Below are 14062 nucleotides of genomic sequence, written 5' to 3'. Positions count from 1 at the left end.
TTGACTGTTGACAACTAGGTCACTATGCTGTTTATCACTATGTACTGTGTATTGTTATATTGGCACATATACATAAAATATTAAGTGTAATTATTCCTTGTGTTCATTTAGTGAATTTATTATTTTTTATTTTTTTTATGGGGGGGGTTATTCATAAGCTATTTCAGATATGCCCTTCACTAAACCCAGCTGACTAAACCCCAGGTTCCATGACACACTGAACATGGTTGTCAAGACAGCATTAAAGTTGGATAGTGAGGCGTGAACCATTTCCCTGAATGTATGTTAGTGATCTCTCGCCACCTCACATGTGCTGTCAACTTTGCAACCATGGCAGTGACCTAGTTGTGTACTCTCTGGTCTAAATAAGGAGAAAGTTATGGGAGGTAGTTGTGTCTTATGCTGGAGAACATTTAAGATATCCTGAAAATATCAGCGTGCAACTAACAATGTTAATTTCATTAATTAGTGCGTTTGTAGGTTCAGGTATGACATATTGACCTATAAGTTGTCGTATGAGTGTAATGTGTCTGTGGAGATATGGTCATGGCTGAGTGACGTCTGTGGAGAGTGAGGCCGGGAGAGAGAGAATGGTCAGGATTGACACCTGTGGAAAATGATCTCTGACAGCTGTTTTGTGTTAACAATGAAAGCTGGAGGGAGATAAAAGAGCAGCGGAGCCACAGTGAAGGGAGAGGAGCATATAACGCTGTGGAGGGCAGCATGACTTTATGTTGAACCTTGAGGAAAGGACTTTATGTTGAAAGCTGATGCGTTTTTGTGTGCCAGCTGTAAAGCAACTCAAATAAATCACCCTGAAGTGTGTAAGCTGGTTCCCACTTCCTTATTTTCCATTTTAACTGACCTGAGTGTCACAGTGATGCCAAAACCCGCAACTAAGGAAGAAATCGCCATTATGGAGTCCTCGCCTCTGGCTGAGGTGATCAAGACCCTCACTGGTATCCACCAAACTCAGCACCAGTCCCTACTGGATCTGCTTCAGACCTAGGTGGAGGACCAGTAGGTGTTGTGGAGCTTGTTGCCCCAAGAGGAAACTGCAGCCATGAACCCGGCCACAGCCTCAGCCATCCCCATGTCACACTCATAAAGATGACAGGACAACCCAGAGGCCTTCATAGAGCTGTTATGAAGCAGACGGCCAAATCCTGGGGATGGCCCAACAACCAGTGAACAGTCTGCTTATTGCCACTTTTGACCAGGGAAGCCCAGCTCGCAGCCCAGTAGCTGTCGGTGGCAGATCTCCTGGAGTATGAGAAGCTGCGGCAATCACTGTCCAGAACAGCATTGCCAGGGGTTCTGTTCTCTTATGCTTGGTGAGCTTGGCTACCCGTTTGCCTTTGCTCAACAGCTCCCTGACTCCTGCCAGCGGTGGTTGCTGACAGCGGAACGTGATGCTGCGGCCATAGTCAATCTGGTAGTGCTGAAGAAATGTATCACCCAGCTACCAAAGGGGATGACATAATGGGTCCAGTGCCACCGACCCAGCGTCACTGGATGTAGCCATCCAGCTGGCTGAAGATCACTTGGCGGCAGTTCAGGTCAATGGCGAACACACTTTCTCTCTCTCTCTCTCTCTCTCTCTCTCTCTCTCTCTCTCTCTCTCACTCTCTCTCTCTCCCCTTATTCTTCCCCCTCCCCTTCCTCTTGTCCTCATCCTGTTCCTCCCTGGAAAAGGGAAGTTGTAGTCCATAAACCAGTTTCCTGTGCCTGGGGATCTTTCAACCCACCGGTTTCCCCTATCTCTTGCCGCTCTCTTCCCCAGGTTGGTGAATCCTCTGCCGCAGGTGGAGGCGGGAAGTCTAGGCAGGTCTGGTGGAGCTGTGGGGAACTGGGTGCACCACGATGGAGGTGGAGATATTAATCCGGATCCCCGACGTGCCTGACACCTGTGAGTATTAGGGGGGGAGGCCAAGCCTTGTAATCAAACCTCCATTCACCAAGGCTTGGATTAATATGAGGCTTTGGATACAGCACGGCTTCCCCCACCCTTAAAGGATTCACTGCAGGGGATTTTCTTCTGGAGCAGATGTGAGACATAACCCTTAGGCACGCCTTTGACCATGTAGAAGTGATTGAAGGTCAAAGTCTCCGGCCAGACATTGCACTTTCATGCCCATATGTTTTATTATTAAGGATCGGTTGTATCGAGTGACGCAGGACATTGAAGATGTTGTTCCAGACGGCTCATCATCCGATGGTGGACTACTTAGGGCAGAAAAAAACATTTAACCGTCTGATAGCCTGTTTTTTTTGACCGGACCTTGTCGGCCATTATTCTGGACAGCATGCGGGCATAACTTTATGTTGGTTCTGGTGGACTATGTAACGCAACATTCGGAAGCAGTGCCTCTGCGCAATATCTCAGCATGCAGTGTTGCCAAGGCACTCTTCTGAATAATCTACACAGTGGGGATTCCAAAAGAAATCCTCACTGATCAGGGCACTACGTTTATGTCACATACACTATGCAAACTCTATGAATTATTGGTGATTCGGACCTGCGTTTACCACCCCCAAACAGACGGCTTAATCGAAGAATTTAATCAGACACTAAATTATATGATTCGCAGGTTCATGCACGAAGATGCTCGAAATTGGGACAAGTGGCTTGACCCCCTATTATTTGCTGTACGTGAGGTCCTGCAAGCCTCCATGGGGTTATCCCCACTTAAATTATTGTACGGGTGTCGACCACGCAGTGTGCTCGATGTCCTATGTGAAAATTGGGAGGAGGGACCTTCAAACAGCAAAAATGAAATTAAATATGTTCTTGACCAGAGAGCAAAACTCCACACATTGGGACAATTAACACAGGAGAATTTGCTCCAGGCTCAAGAACATCAAAGCTATGGGAAGTTCTCGGCTATGGGAATTTACACCGGGAAGTAAAGTCCTTGTATTACTTCTATATCTGATACATTTAATCGCAAAACTTGAAAAAATTGCATCCATTTTAAAATGTGTAAGTATTTGGTATTTCACCCTTTTGTTTTCGATGACAGCATGTACTCGAGTTAGCAAAACCTGATGATCTATGTTATTCTAGCATGATTTGGATATGTTCCAAAGAGTATCTTGTGTGCTTCAATGGAAGCAAGGAAATCTGACCTTTTATACAAAGGAGTTATATGGTCAATGTCACAAACTGATGACATTTTAATAGTGACCTAAATATTGCAGAATAAATTTCATCTTCATCATAAATTTCCTTTGTTAAAAATGTTCAAAATCCAATTTTGTTTTAGTTTATTCCAGGTCTGAATGAGAAAAAATGTCTAAGAAATTCAATGTGGTCTCAAACCTTTGGACTCCACTGTATGTAATGTTTAGATTGGGCTTTATTCAAAAGCATATGGGCAAATTCTGCCCAAAGACTTATGCAATGTTAAAATTCCATGAAAGTTAGGCCATGCATCCCCGGCCACTAATGCGTCACTACGCTCCCAATGTTCTAGTTTATCTGGAGCAGTGAGATGGGATAATGACTAAGGAGGCCTGGAATCAGCCAACTTAATTAATGAGCCAGGGCTTGTGCAGAGTCAGATCACTGAAACATTGGGATCCACAGAAGAAACCTTTATCCATTCTTCAAGACAGTCTGAGGAAAGATTTACTTAGCATCTCAGCTATTCCACTGTCATTGGAGGAAAAATGCATCTATTGATTAAAGGCGAAGTGTGCAGTTTCTGCACTACAAGTGACACTAAATGGAATTGCAAAAACAAACAGATTGTCCAAACACTCATACTGTCCCCATATATACTGTCTCATACTGTCTACACTCTTCGGGAAGTCAACTAATGAATGGCATCCTTATAGTTGTCTCAGCACATTAAATGTGAGCATTTGTAGGTATTTAAACAACAAGTGTGATTCAAGCACACACATCCATTGTTTGGATGGACACTGAAATGTAAAATATCAATATACTGATATCTAAAATGTCATTTTCGGCATAAACAACTTTAGAGACATACAAATCTTTATTAATCCTTCGAGGTTGATGGAATGTTGAATTCATGAAATTCATGCATGGATGGATTTTCACATATTTATAAAAACATACTTACAGTATTTAATTAACACATTTACCAAATTTGACATTAACATGCCTTTGAATACAAAAAAGATCACCCAAGTACTTTACACTGGATCTTTTTTAAACAAATACAAAAACATTAAGACATTTTGATTTAATAAAAAATTTCTTTGTGCAAATATGATCAAATTTGCTATTTTCAAGTAAGTCATAATCCATACTGGATTTCATTTCATTGGTAAGGACTAGGTTTTGGACAGACCTAATCATATCAGCTCAGGATATCGTGGTATACCTATAATTAAATGTATTAATTTATTCGAATTCTTCGAATTCCACTCAATAACCTTATATTTGCTTTCATATTTGTCTTGCAGTTTTCAAGGAGAAAATTTGCAAACCTGTTTATATATCTCATCAACATAAGCATGACAAGCGAATGCGTCCCTCAGGTGGAGAAATCCATCCATATCATAAAGTTATCTCTGACTCTATGATAAATAATAAAAAGTACCCATGATATTACCAGGCCGTATAGTCTGAAATCCACACAGCTGGGGAATACCACCCCCTGTTCTCAACCCAATCATCTCCTCTGATAAGGCTTTGCTTTTATTGTCTGGCTGAGGAAATGTAATGAAAGCGTGGCCCTAGTTTACTGGCTGAATTAATAAAACACTGATCTAAATGTAGGGGCCGTAGGCTGCATCTGTCTCTCATTCTTTCTCCTGCTCTCCAGAGCTAGGGCTGAAATTATGCTTTTACATCTCAGACACACAGGAAACCTGCGGTACTTTGATAAACATCAAAAAATACTGACAGTTACACCATACTGTAGTTTACACAATTCAATAAGAGACATGATTGTTTATATGTTTATCAAGATTCACATAACACAATGTTTTTTTCTGAACATGAATTTGAATGGAATTGGCACAACCCACAATGAAGTTAAATTGGAATTAAAATTGGAATGACAAAAAGAAGAATTTACAGAATTGAAATAATAATAATAATAATAATAATAATAATAATAAAAACAGTCAAACAATAGAAGAATTATTTAGTCCAGCACAAGTTTTGTGAGAAAAAAACCCCCCATAAATAATTAAATCGTTCATTTGGACTAATTAGCCTATTGATTCTCTGATATCTAGTACAATTTTCTTTTTCTTACATTTTACAATAATGTTCTATTTGTTAACAATAGTAAATACTTCAGGTATCATTAACTAACAATGAACAATATACAAAAAATCAACAAAAACAATATATAGTATTTGTTAATATTGGTTAATGTTAATTTATAAGAAAGTTAGTTCATCTTAGTTTATAATGCATTAAAGGATTAGTTCACCCCAAAATAAAAATGATCTAATGATCTACTCACCCTCATGCCATCCCAGATGTGTAAGACCTTCTTTCTTCTACAGAACACAAATAAAGATTTTTGGAAGACTATTTCAGCTCTGTAGGTCCATGAATTACAAGTGAATGGTGCCACATATGCAGAGCTCCAAAAACCACATATAGCCATCATAAATGTAATCCATTCGGATCAATATTTAAAACTTATTTTTTTAATTCACGAGGGTCGAGGTCAAGCATATTGGCAAGTTCACGCAAGACCTGAACTGGTGAAATGCAAAAATGCGCAGTGTTGTATACAACAAAGAAGCATATGGAATCATACATAGATGCCTCATTCGGATGGTTTGAATATGTCAACTGTGGCGCCATCTTGAAACGGTCAACAAAGAGAGCTGTTTGAATGCAAGTGAGAGAGTGGAGGAGATGCCTCAGAATGAGGTCCTTGCTCAGACCACTGCATAAACTTATTTTGTGACCAAAAAGTACTGTGGTCAATAGAAATAGCTGCTGATAAGGGATCTATGCTTTAATATCTATACAGAGGAGGCTTACGTACTTACGTCACATGAGTGGCAGTTTGAATTCCACTCTCGTCAATGTAAAAACCTCAAGCCAGCCAGTAGCGAACATTTTTAGTAAAAAAGTTTTTAATATTGATCTATTTCTTACACACACCTAGTGTTTTGACATTAATTAGACCACTGGAATAGTATGGATTATTTTTATCAAGGCTATATGTAATTTTTGTAGCATCAAAAAGTTGGTACCCATTCACTTGCATTGTATGGACCTACAGAGCTGAAATATCTTTCTAAAAATATTCATTTGTGTTCTGCTGAAGAAATACAATTATACACACTTTGGATGTCATGAGAGTGAGTAAATGATGATAGAATTTTCATTTTTGAGTGAACTATTCCTTTAACTAATGCTAACATGTACTTTTCATATTTAAAATATATTAATTGATGCTAAAATTAACATTAACCAAGAGTATTGTGAAAAAAGTATTGTTCATTGTTAGTTAATGTTAACAAATGTAGTTAATTAATGTATACAACATTATTGTAAAGTGTTGCCCTTTTTTCAACTGACTATACATATAGTATTTCTCTAAATTAAGTTCAATACTATAAAAAAATTATAGCAACCAACCATAATGTCCACCACAATGTTTTCAGAAAACTTGATAAAGTTTGGCTCCATATTGAAGGATTTTGGGAAGTTGAAACATTTTGTAAAATGAAGTGTTCTCCCATTCATCCATCCATTCATCCATCCATTCATCCATCCATTCATCCATCCATTCATCCATCCATTCATCCATCCATTCATCCATCCATCCATCCATCCATCCATCCATCCATCCATCTGTATAGCATTTTGTGTACACTTCTATACATGTATATAGTAAAAATATATGTGAAGCAGCACAGCCCAATGTCAATAAAGCACATTTAGGTGGGCCTTTATCTCTTATACAGACATCATTTGGCTTATTAAATTCCCTATTATAAAGTTCTAGTCATGGTGTGCCAGATCAAATAAAGTCCTCCACACTGTCTGACACCATTGAGCTCCAGTGCATTTTGACATCTCATCTTCAAATGCACAGTGAAAATGAAGTGTGCCTGTTGGGAGTGTTGGCAAAAGGCTCCTTAGTGTGAGCTCCCTCCCCTGCTAGTTAGCCTGCAAGACACTTCCCTCAAGTTCCAATTATCAAAAAAAGAAAAGAAACTGGGGGGGGGGATAGACAGAGCTGTACATCAACACACCATTAGCTCATAAAGGGCTTTAGTTTGCCAACAACATATTGGTGGAAGTGTAAAAGAGAAACAGCATCTTATAAACACTGAGAGATTTGTTGAGTGTTTGAAGAAGCTTAGAATTTCAGCTGCAAATTACTGTCAAGGATAAATAATCTCACCTTCTGCTGTGATCAGCAAGTGTTACACTCATAAAAGGCCATAAAGTGAGAACTTTGTGTGTAATGATGCATGTGATTTTCTTCCACTGTTCAGTCTTAACAATCCAGACAGTGTTGATGAAGCCTTTTACAATAAGGGTATAGGTGAAGGAGATGGCAAGTTGTATCGTACTTAGGAACTGATTCATTTAAAAACATGTTAGTAGTAAAAGGTTCTGCAAGAGGTTTTATGTGAAGGCCTTAACAACACAGAAGTATAAAGTATTCTCAAACATTGTTTTGCACCAAACTCTTCACGCTGATGCCGGAAATGCCAAATGCTAAAATAATGAAACAAATAACAAAATAATCATGCATAGTTAGAATAGCTAAATAAATAGGCTTATCAATGTTTAAAAGGGAGTAGAAACCTCTTTTTTGTTGATATGAAAGGCTTGTCAACTGACAAGTTATTTGACATGCCCTAATCCTTGAGAACCAACCCCAACAAAACTACTAAATGGTAAAAGAAAATACAACCCAGACTAAATTAAATATGCATTCACTTGCAACATGGATAAACAAGGTTTGAATTTTCATGGAATTAATTTTTGTCTGCTTTCATTATGAAACCATTGAAATAAATTGTTTTACTATAAATGTTGTAGCCTACTATAAACACTTTTGGTACCTTCTGCGTTATGAGGCAAAACCACTACAGTTGAACGTTATTTCAAAATTGCGTTGAGATGCAATGTGATTTCATGACTTCAAGGAACAGTTAAACCAAAAATTACAATTCTGTTATCATTAATCATGTTATCATGGGATGCCTTCCCAGATGTGAATGTCTTTTTTTCTTCTGATGAGCAAAAATTAAGAATTTAGCTAGATGGCTCTATAGGTAATATTCAAGCTCTATATAGTAATCGAGCTTGAAATCAGGATCGCAAGGAGACTGCTGTCAATATTTATAGTGGAAAATAATTACATTTTGTTCTGTTCTCAGCCAAAACCAATTGGATCACTTTAGAAGACATTGATTAAACCATTGGAGTCTTATGGATTACTTTTACGATTCTTTTAAGTGATATTTGGACCTTCAGATTTCCGGCCACCATTCACTTGCATTGTATGGACCTACAGAGCTGAGCCATTCTTCGAAAAATCTGCATTTGTGTTCTGCAGAAGAAAGAAAGTCATACACATCTTGGATGGCACAAGAGTGAGTAAATTATTAAATAATTTTCATTTTTGGGTGATTTATTGACTATTCCTGTTATTAACTTATATGACTACAGATGACAAGTCATCTCAGGCTAATTTGCTGGGTCTGATTTTGAATAAATTTTCATTCATTATAAAAAACATTATCCAAACAAACTAACCTGAATGAGCCTGCCCTGTTCAGTCTGCAGAGTGCTAAGCTCCTGTCCGATGTTGCCCTGGCCCTCTCTCAGTGTGTTGTACTCCATCTTTAGTTGACTGGCGTGGGCGGACAGCTTGGCCACTTCCTCAGCCAGTTTAACCAGTAGAGCCCGGTCCTGCCCTTTCACTGACTTCAGATCAGTGTCGTGGTCAGTAAGAGAGTGCAGCAGAGAAGTCTGCACCCCCTCCAGACGCAGGAAGTTATTGTTGTAGTCGGGGCAGTTGGGGTCAATGAAGATGTTGATGCGAGAGCCGTCGCCCCTCTCAATGGTAACCAAGGCATTACCCTCATCCTGGTTGGTGCTGATGAGAGGGGGACCATCGGGGCCAGTGGGCGCTTGGTAATGGTTCATCAGAAGTATGATCCCTGTTACCGTGACAGCCAGCAACACGGCAACAAACAGCAGGATGGTGCATAAGAGATAGCTACAGCTCATCCTCTATAAATAGATAGAAAGAGAGAAAGCTGTAGATTAGTATACATAAATTCAAGATATAGTCACATCAAAATGTTGCTGTTTAAGAAGCTCTCCATTATTTCAGACTGAAGAAACTGGCTGAGTATTTATAAGAACTTAAATAACTCAAATGACCAGCAAATCCTTCTCTGCTTCTTTCAGCCTTTCATTCTCATTCACCTTTTTGCTTGTGCATTATCAATCACTTTCCACTCCTAATTCATCTAAAAATCAAAACACAAAGTTTATCCCTTCAGAATGTATTCCTTGATGCTTACAAGCAAAGCATGGCAGCTTTTTCACAAATCTTAGACGCAAAGCCGAGCTCGTTAGCCGAGGCAGCACATGAGTCTGAGCTCCACCCCGTTAGGCCTTCAGAATATCCCTCAACAGAGCAAATGAAAGGGCATCTAATGTCAGATTGTCAATTTCATCAGCCGATCAGATTGATTTATTTGCTCTTGGTGGGTGTAGTCTTTTAGATTACTCCAGTCAAGGCCTTCTAGAATCTAGCTGGCCTTGAGTGATGCAATCACGCATTAAGTAATATGCGTAATTCGAAAGTGAAGTGTGTGAGAGGCGAGATCAAGACAGAGACGGCTGTCATCACTCACTGCCATTATCACCATTGAGAATGAGATCCTTATGGATTTATAAACCCGAGATGTTCTGCATGACCGTGTGATCGCTTAATTTATTAAACAGGAAAGGAGGGCTGATTTTGACTTTGATTAAATTGGTAAGTGCTTTTTGCATTGTTATAACAACATCAAGAGTATTCAAAGTGTAAATAAGGATGTCTTGAGCATTCAGTGAAATTCATCGCAAGCAACATTTAAATCGCAAATATTATCAGATAGCTTTTTCCAGTTGTTATAGACCTCCTTGTTAGATTCATATGAAAAATTATAATTTTTTGAATGTCTGTTTGAGAGGCATATCTAACTCTTTATTTAATCATATATTTCACAAAACAATCATGCCGCAGTTAAGATTATGCTACCTTGAGCATTCAGTGTTGTTTCAAGTTTTGGCTTTCATTCATGGATGAGTTTTTAAAATGTCAATTGGTATTATTAGTTGGCTGTGACGTAATGTATCATAGGTGTCTTATGCATTGTGAAACTGTGTTTTCTTAGTGGCATGAATTGCACTGAAGGCCTAGACTTAAAATGCATGGGCATTTTAAGTGATGTTAAGGCCACTGCCATAACATCACATGAGTGTTTATATAAGAGATATAAATTTAATACCACTTTATTGGGATTCACTTCCTCCATCACTCAAAACAAGCATAAACATTATCAGCACATACAGCAGATGGACATTTTGTTGTTTTTTCCCTAGTAAATTTTAATCTAAAACTCTACAAAAAGCTGATAGATAAGTAATATGTGATGATTAAACTTGCAGCAGGCCATATCAAATCTGGCATACACTATACAGTTAACTCTGATGCAAAAGTAGGTTTCCTACAATTGCAGCGAACTAATTCCACATCTAAAAATCCCAGCTGAGCATTAAACATGTATGGAGATGCCAGTTGCAAGTTTAATCTGTTATTATGCAACACCTGAAGACAACTGTAGGCGAATAAATCCAGGTTTTTCACAAAGGTTTTAGAAAAAGATTAAAAGAAAATACGTTTGTGTGGTGCTTAAGACCTAATTACTATAGTACCACATAATGCTGCCTTCAAGTCATACTGGAATGATTGTATTTACAAGACGAGTGCACATGACTGCTATCAAAATGTTGGTATGAATGGAATAAAACTTAAAAATCTCAGACTTTCTAAGCTGGAAATATGTCAGTTAAATTATCATGCTGAAAGCCTGTTAGTAGGCCTATTAGTCATAATTAAATTTTCATGTTGAGTGTTCAATTTAATTTGAACACATTTTGAATAGTTATAAAGCTTGCTGGAAAGTCCTCTTCCTATAGCTTAGGCGACAGTTCATGTAGCTCAAATGGAAGAGCATGACACTAGCAGCAAGTGTTGTGGATTTAATTCCCAAGGAACATGCATACTGATAATTGTATACCTTGAATGCACTGTATATCGCTGTGTGCATCTGCCTACAGCATAAATGTAAATGCAAACTATGTGCAAGTATGAGATTGATCAATTAAAGCAAGAAGACACCATAGGTAAGAGGTGTTCTTAGGCAAGAAGCAAAGTGGATAAACTTTGTGTAAAATGCTGGCAGCAGCACTATGATTAAGCACACCCATGTTCAATAAAAAGTTAAATGTATTATTTTAAATAATCAGAACAAACAATTCTACCAACAAATAATAAAATGTATTATCCTAACTATAGGAGTTTGAGGTTACATAGCAATGCAGCAATTTACCAAGTTACAATCACTTTTCCGCAAATGCTGCTCATCCAATTAGAATTTAGAGTCAAAACTATCAATCAATCTATCAATTACACACCTAATGCACATTCTTTGGCATCTAAGATAGAAAGAAATGTGAAATTGCCCAGTGCATCCACTTTATTCTAACCAAAATCAATTGAATGCTTCCCAACTTGTATGAATTTTCCTAGAGGACATCCTAGAGGCAGAATTTATGTTTATTACCAATCATGTCCATACATATTTTTTAGACCAATAAAAAACACTTTAAAAGTACAATTTTCAAATATTTCATCACTGCAGCATGAATTCTAATGCTTGCAAGCATTAGTGCCTCTCATTGTGGCATGGTCAAACAACAGTTCGAACAGCAGTGACACATACAGTAAATATGTTGTAATTAGAGTTACTTTTTATTGTTATTGTACTGTATTCTTATTTTTGAAGTAATATAAAAGTTTGAAATTCATATTTATATGTTTACATATTCTTACAAACAATATAATAGTATTGGTTGCTTGTTTGATTTTTACTGTTTTAGTGATTATTCTACTGTTTTATTATTTGTGGAGTACATTTTTTTTAATGCTTAAACATGATAAGTCTATGATGTGACTTCATTTTGTATTGATTGCTTGTTGATAGTGCAAGGTAAAAGCTGTCCATATGCCTTTAACCTTGAAAATGGTGCACTCATCAAATTGCTATCATATTTTCACACCAGTTCTCCCAATTTGGATATAGTTCTCTTACGAGAGGTTCTCTCGTATTGCGTAAGCTAGCTTACGGTACGGGAAAGATTCATCTTTTCTGAGATATTGAAGCCAAAAAATGATCCTTAATTTTGTATCCATTGTCAACGCACTGCAGCAACTGCATACCTTGAGCGGGCTAGCTAGCGAGCTCATAGGTTGCTCTGCGGCAACTGCTGCAGCCTATAGACGAACTTGAGTGAACTTGCGTCCAATGACGACGCCGCGCCGTCACTGTATCAAAGCCCGCCAAAATGGGCGTGGCTAGAGTGCATATAAGCGTAAGTTCGTAGGCTGGAACCCTGATTTTCATCTATTCAGCGAAGCTCTTCGCATCTCTGAACTGCAGAAGCCGCGTCGCCGTTCGAGGGGCATCTAGCAAGCTTGGACAGTGCTCGAAGAAGCCGGCCGTCTTCGCCACCTTCAGCCGTCCTGCGAGCTACGCCATCCGGCGACGTATCCTTTTTAGAGCAAGCTAGTTTCTCAGCGAACTTCACAAAAAGAGCAACGTGCGTCTTTTTAAAGATGCCTCGCACCACCTGTGCCTCATGCCGCGCCCCTCTCAGCGCCGGAGACCGCCACATCATATGCGCTCTCTGCCTGGGACTGGAACATGCAGAGCTCGCCCTCGCTGACGGCGGATGCAACCTCTGCGAGGAGCTTCCGATGTCGACCCTGCGGGCTCGACTCGAAGCACTCAAAACCGAAGCCGCCGCGCCGCCTTTCGTTTCGCCGCGCAGAAAGAAGCGCCGCTCCCAAAGGCTGCCGGAACTGGTGTTAGAAGCGACTACCTCGCCGGAGCCTCTCCCTCGAGCCTCGCTTTTACCCTCCCCGCCCCCCCCGGGATGCACAGTTGCCGCCGAGCGGCCGCACTGTTGCCATCTCGGATGACGAGGCAGAGGATAAGGGCTGCTGTTCCATCATGGCTTCAGACAGCGAGGAGTGGTCAGGCTCCCAAGCCTCCTCCTCGGCCCAGGAATCCAGCAGGACCCGCGCCGGAGTCGAGGAAGAACTAACGCGCCTCCTCACACAGGCCGTCGACCGCCTCGGGCTCGAGTGGTCACCGCCCTCTGAGCAGGCTCCCAACAGACTCGACGGCTGCTTTCTTCAGAGCCGTCGCCGCGCGGCGCCCGCGGCCCGGGCCGCTCCCTTCCTGCTGGAACTCCACGCCGAGCTCTCTAAATCGTGGAACGCGCCTCTCTCGGCCAGGAACCGATCCCATGTCTCCACCTCTCTTGCTTCGGTGGACGGCGCCACCGAGATGGGCTACTCTTCCATCCCCCCGGTCGAGGATTCGGTAGCAGCACACCTTTGCCCGCCCTCCGCAAGATGGCGGTCTAAGCCAGTGCTCCCGTCTAAGGCCTGCAGAACTACTTCCGCCTGTGTTGGCCGTGCCTATGCCACCGCCGGCCAAGCCGCATCTGCTCTGCATTCCATGGCCGTTTTACAGATCTCCAAGCGGACCTTCTTCGAGAGTGGGATGAGAAAGGCAGGCACCCAGAGGCTGTTTCAGATCTAAGGAGCGCGACGGATCTCGCCCTTCGCGCCACCAAAGCTGCAGCTCAAGCCCTAGGGAAGTGCATAGCCGCGCTGACTGTGACCGAGAGACACCTATGGCTAATGCTAGCCGACATGGGAGAAGCTGAATGCTCCACGTTCCTCAACGCGCTGCTCTCTCCGTCCGGTCTCTTCGGTTCCGCGGTGAGTGGCATTGTTGACCG

At 40.6% G+C, this 14062-nt stretch overlaps 1 protein-coding gene across 2 annotated transcripts in view; it reads right to left on the bottom strand.

The window, feature by feature from the left end:
- Positions 1 to 14062, bottom strand: part of LOC127631128 (fibrinogen C domain-containing protein 1-like) — a 139449-nt gene that overhangs the window by 82389 nt on the left and 42998 nt on the right. For both annotated transcript variants that reach the window (XM_052109125.1, XM_052109126.1), the window contains exon 3: positions 8726 to 9205. In XM_052109125.1, coding sequence (XP_051965085.1) covers positions 8726 to 9205 — 480 coding nt within the window. The remainder of the gene's footprint in view (positions 1 to 8725; positions 9206 to 14062) is intronic.

Source organism: Xyrauchen texanus, chromosome 37 (genome assembly GCF_025860055.1).
Source record: "Xyrauchen texanus isolate HMW12.3.18 chromosome 37, RBS_HiC_50CHRs, whole genome shotgun sequence".
Classification (NCBI taxonomy): Eukaryota; Metazoa; Chordata; class Actinopteri; order Cypriniformes; family Catostomidae; genus Xyrauchen; species Xyrauchen texanus.
Note: the sequence above shows the minus strand (reverse complement) of the source record. Positions and strands in the feature narration are given on the sequence as shown.